The 22389-nt window shown below is 41.0% G+C and overlaps 1 protein-coding gene across 2 annotated transcripts in view; it reads left to right on the top strand.

Moving 5' to 3' along the window:
- The window catches only part of PDIA5 (protein disulfide isomerase family A member 5), a 145115-nt gene extending 123129 nt beyond the window's left edge, over window positions 1-21986 (top strand). For both annotated transcript variants that reach the window (XM_083410050.1, XM_083410051.1), the window contains exons 15-17: window positions 1884-1954; window positions 16894-17028; window positions 20370-21986. In XM_083410050.1, the coding sequence (XP_083266176.1) occupies window positions 1884-1954; window positions 16894-17028; window positions 20370-20450 (287 nt within the window). In that variant the 3' untranslated portion in view covers window positions 20451-21986. The remainder of the gene's footprint in view (window positions 1-1883; window positions 1955-16893; window positions 17029-20369) is intronic.
- The last annotated feature ends 403 nt before the right edge of the window (window positions 21987-22389 follow it).

Raw genomic sequence — 22389 nt, 5'->3', positions numbered from 1 at the left:
TAAAGTATCAAATTGTACCACCTCAAGTCTACATACCAGAGCTCATAGAATGGCTCTGTCAGTTGAGCATCCAATTTTCTGCTATATATTTTAATGTGCAAAAGAGCCTTTTTCCCTTTGGCTAATCTGTGAAGCAGCTTCCTGGCAGTCTAGCCTGCTTCCCAGCCCTACTGCTCAAGAATTCAGGGGTTTTGCTGTTTAGGTTCCAATGTCTAAGCATTGATAAAGACTCGCTTCAGCTGTCATTTTCCTTTATTATGTGACTTCTGAGAGGAGTTCTGTCAATTCACGCTTGTTTCACCTTCTTTAGTATATTAATGCCCTAGCAGAACCATTAAGGAGAGTGAAATGAAGTAATTGAAATAGTGCTGCCTCTTACTGGGTGTCACCTCAGTGCACAATTACTGTTCAAAGAGAAGGGCTTTCTCATTCTCTGAAAAGACGAGAAGCCTTTTTTGTGCCACTCATTGTCCCTCTGCGAATAGGTAAAACTAGTCTCCATAAACATAGTCTACTGTTCAGTTTCTGTCTGATCAGGCCTGTTTTGTTCTGTGCTGACCGAGAGGGGAAGAGTGCCACCTATATGTGCATGTTGCACAGCTAACAACAGTAAAAGCAACATTTCACAATCCGCTGCTGTTAAGCTGGGGAGGCACTCAGTTGGGCAGCAAGTTCTTTCATTGTAGAGAGGTGGGTCTTAGTTGATGTTTGGCTCCTGAGCCAGTTTTAGAGAGTGTATAGAAGCAAAATGAAATAGAAGTGGTGTTTATGTACCTTACGTACCAGACGTTTCACCTTCTGTACACAGAGATCAAGGGCTGCCAGGAGAAGCATGCAATGACACTTGTGTAGGTCTAGCTGATAGAAACAGGGAGATTTTAGAGCAGCAAAGGAGGAGAAGCTGTAGCAGTGAAAGCTGTAGGGAACCTAGTGAAGGAAGGAGAAGCACTGGCAAGAGGGACAACTGCTGTAGTCTACTTATGTGAAAGTTGCTTAGAATAAATGTGATGCAAAGCCTTTGAATTAGGAGAGTGAAGAAGAGGGCACAGCCCTCTTTTAAAGAAGAACTATTTGGTTTTCTATTCACATTTCCCTCACTCAAAAGCAATGGCTGTGGTTTCCTCTTTGTTTCCAGCCTTAGGTTTCTATTTGTTTTTTTGTAAATAGAATCTGACGTACTTGTGTGGTGTCCTTTGGTTCTGTGGTATGATTGACTGTCCAAATTCAAGATAGCTGTGATAAAAACAAAAGGTTGATGATTGTAGAGAAGCTAGGAACAGATGGTCATAAACTCCAGCACATGGGGCAAGTACAATAGAACAAGGCAATCACCTCCAGTCTAGAAGATATTGCAATGTGGGTAGGAAGATTGCACGGGCATCACCATCTTTCCCAAGCACCAAGGGGAAGCATGTGCCAGATTTCCCAAACTTCTCACTTTACGCCTCACATCTTCTATAACAAATGTAATGTACAGTTCATAGGTTGGTACTACTAGGCAATGCTGGTGAAATAACCCTGGGATATTTCAGTGAATTAAAATGATGTGAAATTGCACACTTGGTGGCTTTGTGTTTTGGGCCAGCTTCATACATTTAGCTGAATGGTAATATCCTTCATGTAGTGGGGTGGAGAGCACAGTTCCAGGTATGTGCAAGCTGAGACCATGAAAATATGCAATGTGTGGGCTGTTATCGGTGATCCTTCCACCCCAGTGTAAGATGCGCGTGTATGAACACATGACCCAGTGGTGATGCCCACTCAAGTGGAATCAGATTTGCACACTCCCAAAGCCTCACTTGCCACTATGTGCAGCTAGACTGAATATCTAAGAACATTTAAACTAATTTGATTATTAATGTTGTTTTTCTCTTAATCTGCAGGGTGCCCACACTGTAAAAACTCCATCCCGCATTTCACAACAGCTGCAGAACTATTTAAAGAAGATCGAAAGGTAATCCCATTTTGGATTGTTTCTAAGGTGTTATGTAGAACATCACAGCCATCCTTTTCTGCTAACAACTTTTATCCAGGTTTTAAAATGGTGAAATGCTGGGCTTGTGCTTTAAAGCAGTGACAAAACAACTGAATAAATTAATTTATCATCTAAAGCGAAGGCAGTGAGCCAGGGGTGGATAACCTGTGGCCCTCCAGATGTTGATGGGCTCCAACTTCCATCAGCCCCAGCCAAAATATGCAGTGGTCAGGGATGATGGGAGTTATCATCCAGGAACATCTGGAGGGCCATAGGTTCCCCATCCCTGCAGTAAGCTAACAAATTCCACTCATTTCTCCTAATTTGTTGCTTAAATAAATGTGGTTTGGTTCATGTTACTCTCCCATGATATACTACTTTTTCTCTCTCTCTTCAGTCTCAACTTGAGACATACAGTTCATTTCAAACTCAAAGGCCAAGATTCAAAGAAGGGAAATACGACACCTGAGAAACTCTGGAGCTTCGCTTCCTGCTGTTAGTGCAGCTGATCCTGCTGCTGAAAGAGACCACCTGCTTTTCAGGTTGTCCTTATTAATCAGTGGACCTTCCATGGCTTGATTCAGAATTGGCTCAACATGTACAGGCTTTCTCAGATAACTCTTCAGGATGGGGGGAATCTCACTCTCCACCCAAAAATACCCTGTCTTCTAGCACACAATTCAGTGCCTTATTCAGTGGCCCTGCTAACTTAAGTTGAGAGAGAGAGGTAAAAGACCTCCAGGCGTTCATTTTAGAGCTCAGATAACTGTAGATTCCCCTGATCAAGATTGTGGATGCTCCCCATCCTGACTGAGCAGCTGCTTATACGCCTTCTATTAAGCCCTCTAATTTTGGTTTTTAGCTATTCTTTTACTACCTTATAGGGTAGTAACAACTCTGTTGATCATGTAACTAGAAGTTTTACTGAGGCCAGTAAACAAAAAACAAAAAAACCCCACTCAGGTAAACTTTGCAAAGAGTTGTTTAAAAGGGCAGGAATTGTTTAAAAGGAACAAAAAAAGGTTGCGAGGAAGTACTCTAGCAGGTACACTTTCCTCCCCCAAGACTTTATATTAAATGCAGATTAGAAACATAGCATTTTAATACCAGAGATAGGAGCTGAACTAGAGCAGGACTCGAAACTGCAGCCATATAGGCTGAGAGAAGGAACTGGACATCACAGCTTACCCCTTCAGTAGCAAGAAATGCAAAGAACAAGTTGCAGTGAATTCACTTCTCTCCTACTTTTCATGAGGTTCTTTAGGAGGAAAAATGCTGCTCCCAAGATGCAACTCCCTGTCTATGGGCTGTGCCTCAGAAGCCAACACCTCCTCACACAAATAATGGTGGGCGGGGAAATGATTTCTTCTGCCTGGGGAGTCAAGTGTTAAGTTTATGAACCCAGAGGGAACATTTGGATAGATGGGTGGATGGATTGGACTCCTGTGAAAGGCTCGTTACTGTCTGAGGAGGGGAAGAGAGAGGCAGAAAACGGATTGTGTTAATTGATATATTGAAAAAATGAAACATGGCTGACTTATGTTTTAAAGAATATTTTGATTGGCTGATATTTACTGTGTGGGTCTGCTTCTTGACTATGATACTGTAGAATGAATAAACGAATAAGGTCCTGACCCTTTTTGTGTGCACCCAGCTTCCCAGCTTTCGTGTGCAATGCATCTTCTGCATCTTTATTAATGAATGAGGGAATCCTTTCCTATGCATCATCTTGAAGCAATTTCTAAATAAACAAAACCATTTATTCCTTCAAATAAAGCCTTCCACACATGAGATGCTAACCCCCCCATGGCTGCTGTGTGTGTTTGTGTGTGAATACCACAAACTTGGGGAGAGGGAATTATGTGGGTCATTATCAACCAATGAGATCCCTGCCAGGATGTCTGTGTGCTTAATATCAAAGAATGCTGCTAAACAGATGGGTGAAATTCCACATGCTCAATCCTTCCGCTGGGTAAAATGTCTGATTGTTCAAAAACTGCTGAAGATTGAGAGAGGGTCTTTTAGCCCTCGAGACGATGATTGATGGATGGAACCCTTATTTCAGCCAGTGGTAGTTAACAGCTAAAGTGCCATGGTATAAAATTTAATGAGGTGGAACCAAAGTTCAAATTGAGAATATTGAGTTTGGTGGGGGTTCCTCAAGGCCAGGCACACAGGAAAAACAGCTTTGTTTTTCCCCCTCTTGACTTTTCAAGGTGGTAGAGATTGATAATTTTGGACTCCTCCTTCAATCATACACAATCCAATTCTGCTGAAGTACTTCTTGTGGTCTGCTAATGTCCTTAATGGATAATTTACAGAGGCTGTAGCACAGCACAGTAATGCAAGTGCTAGATAATTTCTTTGCAGCTACTTCTTTTTTTAACAATTCTTTTGTAAAGTTTACACAAGTGTCTTTGTGGACTGGTTGCTCTGCAGTTCAGTACAGAGAAAGTGAACAGGGCTCCAAAATAACTGTTCTAAAACCCACTAAGGTTTAATTTAAAAGAAGAAGAACAAAAGGCTAGACTTTCAGTAGCTTGTTTTCTTTGATATTCCATATCTTTAACTCTTTCTGCAGTATTTCAGAGGAGGTTTTTTTTTCTATCTAAGAATGTTTTCCGATTTATGGTTTCAAATGATGACACCAGGTCAGAACTTTCATATCACTCACATCAGTAGAGAATAGTGGAGGCATTTTGCATAAGGATTATCTAGTGATGAAATCAATTCTGTTCCTGCAGAAGGCAAGATGGAACTGTGCCCCAACCTTGCTGGATTCTTTGAGCAATCAGCTATCATTTGGCTCTTTCCCTCCCTGAACTGTTTCCATCCAAGCTGATCATTATTAAGAACTGCCATGTAGCTTTGATAATTTGGGCTTGTTTGCTGCTCCCACCCCTACATCCCTTTTTGCAACATGTCTTCTAAATCGTTATCCTGTGGGGAGGGACCGTCAGTGTGTACAGCACTTGGCAAATTCATGCTCTTTATCTTTTATTAATTTTAACAACCAAAAATTTGAATTAGTTCTAAGTGTTCCAAACTCAAGATGCCATTGTAAAATGTTTTCTGTATACAGTGGTACCTCTGGTTATGAACATAATTCGTTCCGGAGGTCTGTTCTTAAGCTGAAACCGTTCTTATCCTGAGGCACGCTTTTGCTAATGGTGCCTCTGGCACACGACTTCTGCTCGCATCCTGGGGCAAAGTTCACAACCAGGAGCAACTACTTCCGGGTTAGCAGAGTTCGTAACCCAAAGCGTGCATAACCAGAAGCATTCATAACCAGAGGTACCACTGTGTACATAAGCATGTATTGGCAAGATGCATGTCTTATACAGATGCAGAAGAAGCTGGCTTATTAGGGTGAATGGCCACTGCCCTATTAACCTTCATGTACCCTCGAGCAGCTTTCTTTCTTTCTTAAAACCAGTCATGGGGTGTCTCTGCCTCCACCTACTACTTGGTTTCCCTGTCTTCAGCTTTACAGGTCCAGTGGGCACCAGCCATCATAGTACAGATCATACGTCATAATACTCTTAAGCGAGACTGAATTAGGTTTGGTTCCCTGACGTTGGTGACAACCATGAGTTTTGTCACAGCTATGTTATATATTAAACAGCCCTCACAGTCAAGTGTGGGTTGATCTCCTGGAAATCCCCTTGTGCCTTCTACCAGGCCCCTGCAAATCCCAAGACATCTCGAGGCTCCACGGTTAGCTTGGCCAAGAAGCACTGTGCTTATGATGTATAATACTTAACAGAAATAAAGCAACAGCACAGTCATTGTCAGGGAACAGAAGATTTGCAATACGCCCCATGCAGAACCCAACCTTTAAGTCATTTGGCAACAACATCCTTTTCTGTGTAAGCAGAGATTTGTCATCTTTAGTTGACTACTTTCTAAGCTATTCTTTTCCCGACTGAAATGTTATCCTTTTTAAAAGAACACTTAGGAAGGGGGGAGAAATTAAAAACCTGCCCTTTTTCATTCCTTTCCAAAATCAATGTTCAGTTAGTTATTCACTTCCATTTTCATAACAAAAGTCAATATTTGCTCCTGCAGAGATTTATTTCCTTGAATCAATAAGCTGATGTGTGGTGGTACATATTTTAATGGGAGAAAGGCCAAGTGCTCCTGCAGGAGACTTCTATTATTACAGGCTCCTGTGGTAGCTAGAAAGGCAGTCTGTGAAAAGAGGGGGGGAAAGGCTGGACAGAGGTGGATGGGTGGGTGTGGGTATGGGTGTAAACCAGAGGCACTTCAAGGATTGAGAATGCACCGAACCAGGGGTCCTCTGCGAAAGGACCCACACTGCTCTGGTCATTTCTCCACCACTGTTGCCCTGGCCCACTGCTTTGTCCTACCTCCACTTCTATGATGGTGTCCTCCTTGCTGCTGCCCCACATTTTAAACCTTTTGGTCAGCAGAGCCATTCTCATTTCCTCTCTCCTGCCTCCACTGCTGCTGCCTGCTACTCCGCTTGTGCTTTCTTAAAAAACCTTTTTGACCAACTAAGTGGCTAGTGCTGTGTATCACTTTACTGGCTGAACTTCCAGCAGCCTGCCATTTGCAGCTGGAACCTGGGTTGCACAGTGATTTGCTTCATAAGGCACAGTGCAGTTTCCTCCGCCGCCCACAATCAACTGCTCCTCACTTTATAGTATCATCTGGGGAGTGGAGAGCATAGCGTGTTATTTTGCTTAGCTACCCACCCAAGTACAGGGACTGTGGGGACCTGAACTTTGGCCCTGAAGTCTGCATGTAATGGAGTCATTTAAGTGAAGCAAAGCTGAGTATGTAGTCAATTCTTTGCCGTTTGCTCATTTGAGTTTGAATAATCACTAGCAGAGGCTTGCTCGAATTGCCAGACCAGGAAGGAAATCTGGTTGAAGAGTTGAGGTGTAAAACCCTGCGACTAAAGATGTAAGACAAAAAAAATATTGATTATACTGTACTGTATAATATCTCTGTTTTAAAGTGCTGAAGATGAGTACTCCTCAGGATTGACAGGCCATTGTAATAACACACTGACCCATTTCTGAGATCACACATGACCCCATTAGACTCCTGGCTACTACCCAATTCTGACTTCATGGCAGAGGCCACCACCCATGGATAGGTGCCGTGTGCAATTTCCCTCTTTCAAAAAAATACTCCAGGTGTTCTGTTGAACAATTCTGAAAAGGAAAAGGAAATAGCACTGCACCGGAGTGCTGTAGTTAAAAAACAACAACCCTAAAGCTAGCCTATATTTATTTGTAATTTCTAACACACCCAAAATCACTTTTAAATTTTGTATTTACCTTTTTTATCATTTCATTCCACGCTCCTCCACATTTTTACTCCAACACACCTTCAGAAGATGATTTATACATAGTTGGCTGTGGGATGGTCAAACTATAAAACTGAATGCTAAAATCTGGAGGGGAATCTGACAGACAAGGATTTCATAATGATTCCTTTAAAAGGAAGGGAATAATTGCAGCGTTTTGCCGGAGCTGACCGCTTTAACTTGCCTTATTATGATGTATCAAGCAGGTGATGACCATAGAGTTGCAGTAAGGCCAGAACTGAATGTTCTGGCAACTATGAGGCCTCACCCCCATTCCACTTCATTGGTGGCTGTTTTCAGGGTTAAGGAAAGATGGATTATGACCATGTCACATCATACAATTACTAGAGCCCTATTCAGGGATCCAGTCTTGTGTGTAAAACAAAACATGAGAATAAGGGTTGATGTGTTGCCAAGACTAACCCACTCTCTCAAGAGTTTTGAGCCCTCCACAATATGAAGACAAAGGTTTGACATGAGAAGAAATGTCTACTTGAGGCTCCCCACACTATTTTGAACCCTGAACAATCAGGATTCTTAATCTTGTGGCCAAGGTCCACGAGTACAAGAGGCTGCCTCCCTCAGGCCCTTGCCCTCACACTTGTGTAGAGTTGACATGCCAGAGAGGGTGGGGCTTGGCAGAACACCTAATTTCTCTTCACATGCTTGCTTGCAAGTGAGGGGATTCAGCACCCAAATCAGGTTTATATTATCAGAGAAAGTGGGGGTATAAAGTGGCTGCTTTTGACAGAAGACACAAATGTAATAAAATAGCTAGTTCTGGCCTCAGACTCAAATGTATATTGCCACTTGGAATACAGATTGAGTGTTTTAACCACCAGTAATATCAGCTGTCAGTGATACAAGGGATCATGTAGATACAAGTGCATTTAAATAATATGAAGCACTCAGATACTATAACAACACGGGCCAAAGACGTCTCACAGTTGCATCTATAAATCACTCTAGAACAGAAAGCTGTGTTTTACTGCTCTCCTGGAATATGTTTCGCTTGAAGAAGTCATGATATGAATAGTGCTGAAAATGGTTCTCCAACTTATTCTTGCAAATCCCACAGAGGCAGGGACTTACTAGCTGCAATTTTCAGATAAGGCACTGAGGAACTGACAGTTTAATGTTCACATTTCAAGAAACTCAACATCTCCTTTTGAATCTAACAACGTGAATGACGATGGGTTTTTTTTTTAGAAGCTACAATAAACCATCTATTTTCAACACAAAGAAGTGGGTAATCTTTTTGAATTTATTTTTTTAAAAAACAACAGCAGCATAGCTGGTTTGCTTTCATTCTTACCACAGCAGCTACTGTTCAAATTATATCAGCCATTGGTTCTAATCCAAGGCCCAGGTATATACAATGTGTACACACACACACACACACACACACACACACGTAGGGAGGGGATTCCCCAGTCTCTTCACTGTCATTATACATGTATAGTGTCTTCAGTGTTGGAAATGAATGGAGAAGCCCCTGGAGCACCTTCTGTGGATAAAAGTAGTAGTCTTAAATTTTCTGTGCTCTTCAGTTGGTTTATTTCCACTTAAGAGTTCCACAAAAAAGAAAAAGTATACTTGTCACTTCTCCCGCGACAGCTTTATTCATACAAGGTGCCCGTCCCTGATTTTCACCAGTTCCCCCATCCCACTGATGCTCCTGTATCACAACCCATGTCTTTCCTGAGTGCTTCATATTAATTAAATTAAAACTGGAAATTGTAGAAGGCACAAAAAGTATACATTTCCTACACAAGGGGACTTTTTGGCGGGGAGCAGGACAGAAGCTGCATAAATCCCCATTTGTTGTGCAAAGTTTTAAGAGTCCAGATTCATACTGGACATGAGGCAATGGTTTGACTTGCTCTCTCAGTCTTTGCATACTCCAAATACAGGCTTGGTAAATAAGGTAGGATTGCCATATTTCAAAGAGTAAAAACCAGGACACCCCAAGCTTCTTTTTAGGAAAATCTGAAAGTTGTTGAGCTTCCCCCACCCAAAAAAACCCTCCAGAAAATCCAAAAATTTTCAGTTTACTTGACTTGAGAGCCATGACATACCAATGCCTTCCAGAAATCCCCACCCCACCCCGACGTCACTTCTGCTTTTGAAATCTCGGTATTGTTCTAGTAATCCCAGACATATGGCAGCCCTAGTTTTACAAATAAAGCTCTGGTAGGAGTTGCTTCTTTTCATTTTCCAATGTCATTTTCCCCCCTTAAAAAAGTCTTTTTTAATTTTTTTGCTGAATTTGTTTACTGCTCACTCGATCATTTATTCTTCCATCAGGGCCATAGAAACTATGAAGGAAATTTATTTCTGTTTCACCCCTGAATTGGTAACCCAAAAGAAACCTATTTCTGTGGAAATATTGCTGACATCTGACTGCCTTGGAGGCAAACAAATGTGTATATATTTGCAGCCAGTTCCTCTTTCCATTGGCCTTCTGGGATACAGATTGTGAAAAATATTTATTCATTTTCTATTTAATATATATTCAGTGGGAGGCGTAGGGAGCAGTGGAAACAAAAGCTGCTAATGTAGTATGTAAATCAAATGATTTTAATCCACTTAATATGGTGACGCTTTGCTGTTGTTGATTAACACCTCCCAGTTATCAGGGGAATAGCAAAGCAGTTGGAGTAAGATTAGCAAAGTCCCTATACAAATAAATGGTTTGAAGTTTTCAGGCCACTTTAACATCATCACAACCAGACTATGCATTCTTACAATACAAGATCTCAGAGTCGCAAAGTTCACAGGTCTTGGAGGTGCATACTTCCTTCTCTGTTGCATCTCACCCTTGATTTTTATGAAAAGTTAGCAGAACATTTATTACCAAGGAAGTTGCTGGAGAGGGATTTATTATTTTTCCTATGGTAAACTAATAATAATAATAATAATAATAATAATAATAATAATAATAATAATAATACATTTCAAAGAAACTTCTCATTTAGACAATAAAGGCTATAGGCAGTGCAGATAATTTTATTTTTGCAACCAATGTTACAAAAGCCTTATTGAAATCCGAGTATGTTTCAAATTTGTGTTCTTTTTCAGGGGAGTTGTGAAATTATAATAAAAAACCTGCTAAATAGCCAGAAAATCATCTGCTGATAAAACTTCTAACCACCACCGTGATAAAGCTAGGAACTTGAGCATCAAGAAAAATACACATATAAAAATATATGGCATGAATGCAAGTTATCAAAAGTTCTTATGAAAAGTAATTATTAATAATTGTTTACACCTATATGTCCATTGCCAAAAAAACCTAAACGCACAAAAATGTTTAAAATGTGAAATTTGTTTCCAGTTGCATGCCATTTTCCACCCCACCCCATTCAATTTAGCTATTCATTGTCCAAAACACCTTTTTCTATAAAGAACAAAGTGTTCTAACCAGTAGGCAAAAAAAGAAGATTTCATTTGAGCCAGGGCACGTCACAAAATATCCCTAGCCACTGCTGCTACCTGATTAACCAGGGGGTAAATTCAGAAGCATCTGTATGGTAAAATCATGCATGAATGAGTACCTCATTCATCGCTATATACCTTAGACCACTTCCTCTCCTTTTGTACCATTGTGCAATTAACCAAGAACAGCTTTCTGACGGTATCATTCATGTGCTCAGTTTGAAGAGCAAGACGGAAAACTCTTTCCCTAGAGGTCTGTGAAATTCCAGAGCTGAATGCTTTCCAGAAGAACTGTAAAAAATTCTTTTTCAGGTTGGCGTTCAACAACTAGGGTTGAACAGGCATCTGATAAAATGTAATTGGGTATTTTGTCAATATACTCCTCTTTTTCTTTTTAGCTGCTGATACCTGCTCAAGGACCTTGAGAAGGAATAGGATAGAAAATGAACTAAATAAATAATATTTAGATCGCCTTGTCCCATATAGGTCTACTCGATCAGCAGAACTGGCACGGTTACAGGTGCTGCATTCATTCCACATTTGGAATAAATCAGTCTTTTAGTGTGAAATGCCCTGCCTATTGACATCAGACAGGCACCTTCATTGTATTTTTTCCCAGTGCTTGCTAAAAACATTACCCAAATATGTAGAGTGTTTGCATGTGTTTTAATCTGTTTTTAGCTTATAACTGATTTTAATTTTATTTTCATTTTTAAATAGCTGTTTCTACTGATAATTGCATTCTTTTTGTAAACCACCTTGTGTTTTTTTGAGGGTGTTTTTTACAATCAAGCAGCATATAAATTTAGGCAGTATATAGCTTTTCTCAAATTAAAAGAGAGTGAGAATCTTAAGCATTAAATCTTAACATAAAGAAGCAAATAACTATTTTGAGGAAATGATGCAATGGCTCAGAAACACTAGGAGTCTCTTTTTTAATGCAAAGCTCACTTCTGGGTTTTAATATTTGTGCAATAAATCTTGGCTGTAGCACTTGTAAATTTTGACCTGGGTATTTTTGCTTACTCACACATCTGTGTTACCTGTGAGATGGCCAAGGGTGAATTCAAGTGACAGTAAAGTCAGCAGTGGCCGCTTAAAAATTGCTGGGTGATGGCTCTAATTGCATGATAAAATGCAATTATTTGTCACATCTGGTTACATGAAACCCAGCATCACTGCTTCCCTGTTGTGGGATCTTAGCAAAACTGGGTTGACTTTTCCATGTGGAAAGTTGTTAAATGGGTGTTAAATGATGTTTGGATCCACCATGAAATGCTGTGTGAAATAGAAATAGATTAAAATTGAGTTGTTGTTTTCAGTGATGCAGCCTAGAATTCCAAGGCCAGCTTCAATGCATCTGAAGTACAAACCTAGATTGGCTTTTAAAAAACGGGACCTAATGATGTGAATTACTGTCAGTGCTCTTTCTTTTCTTTTATTTTTTAAATAGAAAAATGGTGCTGGAACTCACCATAAAGTTGTTATAATAAGTGCCACACTTTTAACGTTTGTGGAGGTGGGATGTGTGTGAAGGTGCTGGTACTGTGTACCCTTGAGTACCCCCAGAAAAAAGGACTGATTACAGTAATCTTAAACATTATAAAAGGATTTCTTGGTCCCAATGATTAAAAAAAACATGGGTATGTACTTTGCTCAAATCAACAAGAGGCTGAGCAGGATTTAACTATACACCAACTGGATATCTTAAGAGCTACAGTGTTAATTAGATAAGTAGCAGCCTTCCCTATAGTGGCTTTTTTAAAAAGAGAGAGAGAGAGAGAAAGAGAAAGGCGGCTATTTAAGAATGATGGTAATTGCTGGTTGCTTCTGATCTCTTGGGCACATGCTTATATAAGTTCAGTTTGAATGAGCTTATCTTTATTGTGTAAATAATATTTCTTAAGTCTGGGGACATGCCATGTGCTAGCATTCCTCTTAATGTTAACACTCAAATGATAGTTGGTGGCTTGTACATTTCTGTTGCTGGGATTATTTGGTCTGCTACTGCGGGTAAGTGGAGTTGGGCAAAGCTACCTTGCGGCTCAAAAATAAGCCATTTCCATGCAAAATATATTTTAAAATGTATTGGCTGACTTCCCTGCCATGCCAAATTTTAATCCATTACTGCTCCCACCCTCTGATATCCAAAAAGAAGAAGACTTTCCTGGACACAGGAAATGTTCACAACCAAGTACTGAGGGGCCTTGCAAGCCTCCATAATTTCTTCCTATTGATGGCTACCATTTGTGCAGACAGTACAGATTGTTTGTGCAGTCAGTAGTGAAAGCCTTTGGCAGCCAGGAAAGCATGCATGTCTTCATAGATTCTGACTGTCAAAGACTCTGATTGTCCTGCCATGAGAGGTCACTGCTGGCTGCATGAATCTTTTGACAGGCAGACATGAACAATCTAGGACAATCCTTGCCAGGCTAGCAAAGGTTTGCTACAGAGGTTTCCACAGCCTCCACAGTTCAGATGATTCACATGAATGGCTAAGGAAGCGCCTTGACCTCAGGCTTCAAGAAATCTTGAGCATGCAGCACCTTCCAGGACTTCACCAGCAATTCTACTTCTTAATAGTAGTAGAACATACAGTAGCTATTTCATCAGCTGGTAGTGTTATTAGTGCACTTTCTCTTGCTTGATTTGTTAGGTTTCTGGCCAGGGGATGTTGCCTCCTATTTCTCTGCTTGAGGCAAAACAAAAAGTGCCACCACCTATCTTCTCCTGCTGCTGCCAGCACTTCACCAGATCTCATTTTATTTTTCCTTCTAATATGAATCTTCCCTTCATAGAGAAAGGTGTAGGATAAGAGTGCACAACATCTTTCCTCTTGATGTTGTTGGACATGCTGGCTGAGGCTGATGGGAGCTGGAATCCAGCAACAGCTGGAAGACATCACACTACCTAGCCCTACCATGGGAAATAATAACAAGTATGGACTCAGCCTAAATAATGCTGCTAGTTGTTCATAAGCTGGTTATTGAGAGACTTTAAGGGTTATAATGCAGCTGGGAAAATTAAGAAATGGGCTGAGGAAGGGTTTACAAAGAGTGTATAAGGAGACTGACTGAGCTTTTCCTCAGTTGGGTTGCACGCTTCTCTGAGCTTTTGCGTTCTCTCTCTCTCTCTCTCTCTCTCTCTCATTTTGGCTCAGGGACTGCACCGTTTCATTATCCACGGAGAAGAAGCATTTGTCAGTTAAACATTTACAAAGGGTTCCAAAAGGCCAGTCAGCTGTGTTGGGAAAATCCCATTGAGAACGTACACTTTGAGTGGAAATGACAATCCTAAGTGGAAATAACTTTAACTGTCACATGCCAACTGGGTATGCCTAAAGGAAGTGAACTGGCTTTGCTGCTGCCTGCCAAGATACTGGCCAGCTTGCCTAACCCAGCAGATGAGTTTGCATTGACAAGTAAGCAAGACTTGCTCACTGCCCAGCAGTAGATGGCTCTAGAGCAAAAGAAGAGTCAAAGAAGAGCTTGTGAGGAGGCAGCAACAATTCAAGCAAGGGAGTAATTAGGTGGAGCACAGAGTGAACAAATGGAATAGAAAGAAAATGACTTGTCCAGAGCTGTTAATAACTAGTAAGAATGCCGCTGTAGGTGCATGTGTAACGCTTACTGCATATCACCAGGAAGTTAGAGGTCATAATGGAATATTAAATGACATTTAATTATGGGACTGCGGCTCAATAACAGCCCGGAAGGCAAGAGGGGGGTATTATGAGCAGATAGTCTAAAAGAAGCAGTGTAATGGAATCTTAAATTTTAAAACTGCTTTAAATTTCCCTTCAATAGATTCTAGCCAGCAGTCACAATAAAATTAAAGTAGAAGGCTCCCATATCTGTATTTAAACGGGATTAAAACAGAACAAATGACTTTTCTACAGGAATGAGCCTGGCAGATGTAGTGAAGCAAATGTGTATTAATAGCAGTATAGTCTTAGAAAGTGCTGTTGCGGTAGTGTTGACTTATCAGTGTCCGCTAAAGGCAGAAGGATCATCTAGAGAGCCCTAGTGAGAGAGCAGAGCATTGCAGGATAATTCTTAGGAATTAACATTTGCCAGGCCTTTTCCTGAGACATAATGTAGCAGCTATAATGAAGTCTGTTGAGGCAGCATATGATAATACTTTGCATTACCTTTCAAATGTATATTTCAAGTATATCTTTTTTTATTTAAAAAATGTGTTCAAAGGAGCTTAATGTAATCTCAGTAATCCTTTGGTGGCCTTGGAAGATAGGCCAGTTTTATGCCCTTGTTTTAGAAGGTAAGCTGACCTGACAGAATAGTGGCTTGTCTAAGGGTATGCGGTAAATTTGTGGCTCAGGTAGGATTTGATCACATTCTTAGCTACTGTCTCATACTCACATGCTAGAACCCAGTCATGTAGCATATAATACCTATGTGTTAGGACTTTGCCTTGGGTTCTGAGTAATCTGCATCCAGCCCATCTTATAGCCAGCCTCTAGGAACTGAACCCATGCCCCTGAACCAGGTACATTATTTCTGTACGTTGGTTCAGTGTTGAGGTTTCCCCATCCTATCCCTGTCACTTGGATTCTGACTTATTCCATTGATGGTTTAGGAATAGTGAGGGTTGTGGGTTGGACTTGGACTGGGGAGACCTGGAGTTCAATCTCCACTCATCCACAAAGCTCTTTGGGTTGCATATCACTGGGTGGAATCCATCTGTTACTCATGCACTCACAGAAGAGCTCTTGATTTAGCAGAGGTGTGTCCACCAGCAAAAGAGGAGAGCAGGCAATTCCCCTCTCCCTGCTACCTGCAGGCAAAAGTGCCCTCTGAATTTCTGTTCCAGATTGTTGGGGGACCCTCCAGAACAGGGTGGAAAGTGGTATGGAAGTCTACATGAGGACAGTGGAATCAACAGAGATCCCCTCACCCTTTTCATTAGCTGATGCCTTGATCCAAAGCTCTTCTTTCATGCAAGGGCACTTGTTGGATTTCACCACCTCTCAGCCTTACGTTAAAGGATGAAATGAGAACATCTCATTTATGCCAGCTTGAACTCAGCTGGGGGCAAGGTGGAGGTAAAATGTAGCAACTGAATAAGGCACTATGACGAAGCTACAGGAATAGCTTGGCCTCAGTAATCCATGCTCTGATAACCTTTCATTTTTATTCCTGCGATACATACTATGCAGGGCTGCCCTTGAAGACCACTTGGAAATTGCAGCTGGTCCGAAATGTGGTGGTGCATCTCTTGAGCAGAGTCTCCAGTCAGAATAATCTTTTCCCAGTTCTTAAATATTTGCAGTTGTTTCCAATCCATTTCCACTCTGAATTCAAAGTTTTACAAATGGCATAAAAAGCCCTGGATTACTTTCATGAGGGAAATCCTCTTCCGGTATGTGGCAGTCCAGGGAGTTCAGATCCTCTATGGAGGCTCTCCTTAATGTCCTAACCTTGGGAATTACACATAGGCAATCTTTTCCGCTGGCAGCATCCCTGCTCTGGAATGCCTTCCCATCCACTGTTTAATCTGTCTGTTTGTTTGGAGCTTTGGCCTGCTTAATGTGAAACTGTTCACGTCCTGTTTTTATTGTGCTTTGCTGTGACTTTAAATGAGATTACTTTGTCTTATTGAATATCATTGTTGCCTGCCCAGAGAATGTTTGGATGTAGAGCAGGAGATCAATGAAACTAAGTACAGTATGTAGATGGATATCTAGTTGTTCTATGAGATGCAGTGACATTGCTCTTCATGCGCTTAAAGAATTGCTGTAGTTTAAGGGACAGGATCCTTTCAGAACAAACCTTGGTTACAGCTTAATGTGCCGCAGCAGGAAACTTCATGTCCAGGAGCACACATGTTTGTGTGATTCCGCTCAACCAAATAGTGGCTTTGTATCATCCCTTTGTGCGCAAGTGGAAGGATTTTCCACTAATGCACAGGAGGGTAAGGTGCTGGATCTGCCCTGAGCACCTATGCTCAGGAATTGGCAAAACAAGAACTCAGAATTCTGATTCTGGTAGTGCTTAGCCTTTGGAAATATTTCCCATATCTTAGTTTATGTGAAACTGCATATGTTTCATTTTGAAAGTATCTGTGCGCCATAGAATGGGATCACACTTGGTGACAGCTGATCTGCTTTTCCTTCCTGTGCTAGATTGCCTATGCTGCAGTGGACTGTGCCAAAGAACAGAACCACGACCTGTGTAAGCAGGAAGGTGTGGATGGTTACCCAACCTTTAACTACTACAACTATGGAAAATTTATAGAAAAATATAATGGAGACAGAGGGGTAAGTACATGATGCTGTTCCAAAAGATGTACTGGTGTGGGGAGGGAGTATCTTTTGTAAGTGGTTTCATCAGCAAACAGTAAAATCACCACCAGCAACAACAACAGGGACATAATACAGAGCCAGTTATTTTGCCAATGAGTTTAATGCTTCCATTATAAATTCCTCATGACTGTGTCACCTTATTCCACACATAATGCATGCATTTAGCATCTGGAATTAACTCAGTAGAAAATTTTGAAGGCTTTTATTTTGAGTCTTATAATTTATTAAAAATTTAGCACTAATGAAAATGCAAAAATTGAATGTCTGCCAATTCCACATCAACTCCTAGCCAATGTAGTACAGAAGCTGTTCCAATGGGCTCTCCATATTCATTAGGAATCTAAGCCTTTGGTTGCCCTGTACACATTTGGAAATTCACTACACACAGCCAAATGATAATAGATTGTTTGTTGGTTTTGTTTTGTGACCAAAACCCACATTTTCTGGGCAGTTTGCACTGGTCACCTTTAGCTTGTGACCTTGATGTCTCCTTACATTTCAGGTTTTGCAGAGATAGATTATTAGCAGTTCACTTGTATCTTGAAATGGAGGAGACAAAAGTTTACCAGCTACTCAAGAATGCTCAGTTTAAAGGTCCATAGCTAGGTTATTAACAATTTCCTGGAGAAGATGGGGACCTAATGTGAAAGATTGTTTTGTATATTAATATGGCCGGTAAACGTTGTTGAGAAACATTTGGCTGCAATATTATTGCTGCTGGTACAAAAAATCTGTAGATATATAGAAAGAGAGGATTTGTGGTACGATCCTGTGGGTCTTCGTTGAGCCTTTTTACAGGTTGTTCATGTGGGAATTCTGTCAGGATGACACCTCCACAATTTGATCCTTAATGAACTAAGCCATTCTGTAAACTTTGTTATGGATCAAGTGTTGTGCTTTGCTTTTAGAATGAAGCTTTATCTGCCTAAATATAAATAAGAGGGAATTGAGTTTAAGCCATCTCTTTGGCTTTATAAATGCGCTTACAAAAGTAAAGGGATTTATGAAAACCAACAGATCTTGTTTGTTTGGCTAAGGAAGAAAAAAACAAGTGTACACTTGCTCTTTCAAAATCACACTTTGGGGGTGGGGAATCTGGCTAGTTGTCCTAGTGTTCAATTGTCCTTTTCGTTTCTTAACATCTGAGTTAGCACAGAGTGCCTCTGCATCTTCATTCTCTCAATTACTAGCAGAGGGCTGCCTCCCTCTACCCAGCTGGAACCTATGTGCTCAGAGGAGACTGTTACTGCCAAGTGCTTACTGGGAAATTGGAGATTTTGTTAAATCCTTTCGTTAGTTTAAAAATATTTCCATTTGTGGCGATGAGCAACTTGCCCTCCCCGCAATCTCTTTCCTCCTAGGCCAACATTTCAGCTTATGTTAGGTAGTGTTATCCCTGTTGAGAGTCTAACAGTGCATCTTTGGTACAGCAGCAAACTGCTAATATACTGTCATTGTACTCATATGTTGCTAGGCTGTATTTATTACATTGCAAATAAGGATACAATCTCTTACTAGCTCTCATTTTAAAAAAGTAGTCTGGGCTTCTCATATGCAGTGAAAGAGAACGTTCCCTGTGAAGTCAGTGGAACTCATGGCACTCACTTTGGCTCATCTGTCTTACAGGGCTCCAAAGAGGTATCTTGCTTTAGGCACAGGGCAGGCCCAGTAGAATATTTATCTGAGGTCTTTCAACCATTCAGAATAGATTTAAGATAGGTGTAGGAGGAAGGGGAAATCGCTGAAAATTACATTCCTGGTTGTTTTGCTGATGAATTCCTTCTCTCAGTCACCACTAGATACCACCCCCAGTCTTTGAGCCACAGGCCCCATATCGTACAGCAGTATTAATGGTCCCTTCAGGTTTAAAAGTAATAATTGACCATGTGATGGTGGCTGCTGTTCAATAAATCCATGCACCTAAACTTCTTTGGATCCCAGACTGCTTCTACACTGCAGTGAGCCTGGAGAAAGGCAGATAACAGACCAATGCAATGTTACTGTGTTGAAAACAGGACCTGCTAAACACATCTTGAAGTGGAGCACTAAAAAAGAGTGGGGGAGCTTATTTTAATTGTGGTTATATATCCTTTTCAACAGTTACTTGGGTATTGGACATTTTGTTAGAAATGGAGAAAGAAACATCACACACAGCTTCACTGGGCTGGATAATGTGTTTCGGATAACACTTGTAATAGCAGGTACATTGCTAATCAAAAGCTAGTTCTTTGGGGTGTTTACTAGGATCTCAAATTTCGCAACTAGTGGTGCGGAACATTCTGAATTAAAATTGACAGATGCAGCCGACAGAATAGCAGTGGTTCCATTCCCTCTGCATCATGTGCCCAAATAGATCAGATGAGTTGTCAGGTCTAATCTAAAGCCCTTGGAAATTAATGGAAAAGCTTACAGACTTCTGTGGTAGTTTGGCTCAAACTCTCACTTTTTTGGGAGCATGACCTCATTATTTTGATCACTTACAAAGAGACAATATGCTGCAGATTAAAGGCACAGTTCTTTGCTGCAGAATTCTCACAGACATGGCAGAATAACAGCAGAACTCCCCTGCCCTGCAAATTTCATGTTCATTTTTAGTAATGACTTGTTTCAGAATGTGGTTACACCTTTCAAGTATTTTCACATTGGGGAGCCTTCACAAGGCGGTTTAATCATCTGATGAGTTTAGCTGGAAGCTTTTCCTTGTAGTGATTATTCCATCTCAAAAATGGCTCGGCAGCAGAGGAAGCTTTTAAGAGGGGACTGAGATAATGAAGGACATATGACCAGGTGTGGGCAGTGTGGGGACTGAACTGTGAGATTGCCACTCTGAGGAAGGAAGATTATACAGTTGCTAGTGGTGGAGGCAGGAGGCTTTTGCAAATAGTGAGCCAAGACCAGGAACGGGTGTTAGCAGACTGGAATTGGGGGACGTTGTGTGGCAAGAGTGAGCCAGGGGAAAGGAAGGCAGTAGCAGCAGCAGTGTGCACCATGCATCCTTCACATAGCTGTGTCCACTTAGGATTCTGGAAGAGTGATGAAGCACTTAACTCCCACTCTGACCCCATCCATCCATTCAGAGCAACCATGATGCTGTAGAGTGTTTCTTTTACTTAAGGGAAGTGTTCAGTTTGTGACCAAATGGTCACTTGTCATATAAATACAAGGGCCTGCCTTACCTGCTCCTTTTACCTCTGCCTGCACTACTGCATGCCCATTTGCCTGTAGAAGATGCGTTGGAGTCCTGTGTTCCAGTTTCACTGTGCAACCAATGCCTTTCTTTGCCTCTCACATTCTAGGAGTCTGGATTCTCGACTTTCATGCGGACGCTCAGAGAACGGGACCATGAAAAGATAGGGAAGAGGAAAGATGAGTTGTAATTTCTGCCTCACACGATGATTTCCACTGCACTGTGAATGGTCTCAGGGCCACTGGTACAATGCCTGGGATTCCACATCTTTTTAAAAAGAGAGACTTTGGTTTTTTTTACAAACAGCCATTTGCCATTTTGTACAATTTTGAAATAAAGTGAGATCATTTGATTTTTAAAAGGAAAAAAATAAATGACATCATTGTTGCCATATTCTGTTATGGAAAACGAAAAGAAGAGCGTTTTCTCTCCATTTGATGCACCTATGCCCATTTGATACTCCTATGCAATCTTTTTTGTAATCTGTAGGTTTGATAGTGATTTCCCCCTGACAAGGTGATTTCTGCATTTTTTTTAATTTTTGAAGAATATTATATGTGAAATGGCTTTTAAAAATTGGAGGGTGAGGATGAAAGGAAGGTGCAATGGATCCATCAGGAGCAAGTTCCATGGAAACAGACAGAGCTTTGTGGTCCCAGTGGACTCTGCCCCAAGCCTCTTCAGGTGCAGTTATAGCACTTGTGTGCACAGCACTTAATTCAGGAACCAGGTGAGATTAAGTGCACTTTCAGTCCTTATAGTCCATGTACTAAGCAGACATCAGCCTGCACTGCTCACTCCTGCTCTGCATGGCTAATCGGACATCTGCCAGAACAGGGTAGTGTGTGGAGTCTGAATGACAGATCTGCCACAATTATCACACAAGCATCTTTTGTAAGTGGGGCCTTTTCCAGGAACAGTGTGTGTGCATTTCTAGTTGTGCTCAGCAGTGCCAAACTGGTAGGACGACTAGTTGTGACTGGGGCATGCTCTTGCGGTCTTGCTAGGTTACACTTCCTTCTTAGAGAGATGGGGGGGGCAATTTTTAAGGTGCTCAGGGATAATAGGTAAATAATGAAGAAGCATTGATTGGCCATTTCAGATCTTAATTGACTGTAGTGGTGGTTTTTGTTTTGTTTTTGTTTTTTTAATCTGCCGTACTGTTTACATATCTTTATAGAATGTGTGGGTTATTTCAAACAAATGTCTCTGCATTCGGCACATATCAAGCACCGAATGTCTCTCAGTGTATGTGTTTGCTCTCACGTTGTCCAATGCTCCTGTAAGCATAGGAGTGGTGTAGTGCAGGTATAAATAAGGTTCTACTTAATTTATGATCTGACCATAGGAACTGCGTATTTGCTAAGCATTCCATTTGACTGTTGACAGAGGCACTGATATTTTTGATATGAAGAAACATCATGCAACAGTACTTGTTTACGTTCCAAAGGCTTGTCTATGTGAGTTAACTACAAAAGGAAAGTATAATTTTTTTAGAATTCTATAGAAGCAAGTTGTGCTTTAAAAAAAATAAAAATTGTTTAGCCCCTGTCAGTGATGTAAGAAAATAACAGCATTACTAGAACTAGCTTTTAAAAGTCCGTAATTATGTGCAGATTCTGTGAGGTGAGGGTGATCTGGACATTGTGTCTCCATGGGATTTATTATATTTTTTTGTGATTTCCAATTTGATCAAAAAGAATAAAAGATTGAAAATATGCTCTAATTGCTGCCTTTATTCAACATTTTGTAGGCCAGATTGCCAGAAGCTGCTGTGCTGGTGACTAAAAACTATTTCTTCTAGCCGTTCTCGCTAGCCACACCGGAAAGGTCAAGCATCTCCAGTCTCCGCTTCCATGTTTTCAAAGTCCCTGTGAGGAAAGAACAAAAGTCTCCTTGCCACTGTCTTGCCTAATTGTTAAGGCAAGTTACAAGTAACAAAAGAGTCTTTGTAAAGCTGTTTCTCTTGACTCCTCTGCTCCATCTGGTGGAAGATGCAGATAAATTCGGGAAATCTGTAATGAAATAAAACCCACAGCCTCTCTACCTGGGCTACTTCTTGCCAGTACATAGATCTGCAGAATTCTAAAGTTGGAAGGGAACACAAGGGTCATCTAGTCCAACCCGCT

This window comes from Podarcis tiliguerta, assembly GCF_965153285.1.
Source record: "Podarcis tiliguerta genome assembly, chromosome: 1".
NCBI lineage: Eukaryota > Metazoa > Chordata > Lepidosauria > Squamata > Lacertidae > Podarcis > Podarcis tiliguerta.
Note: the sequence above shows the minus strand (reverse complement) of the source record. Positions and strands in the feature narration are given on the sequence as shown.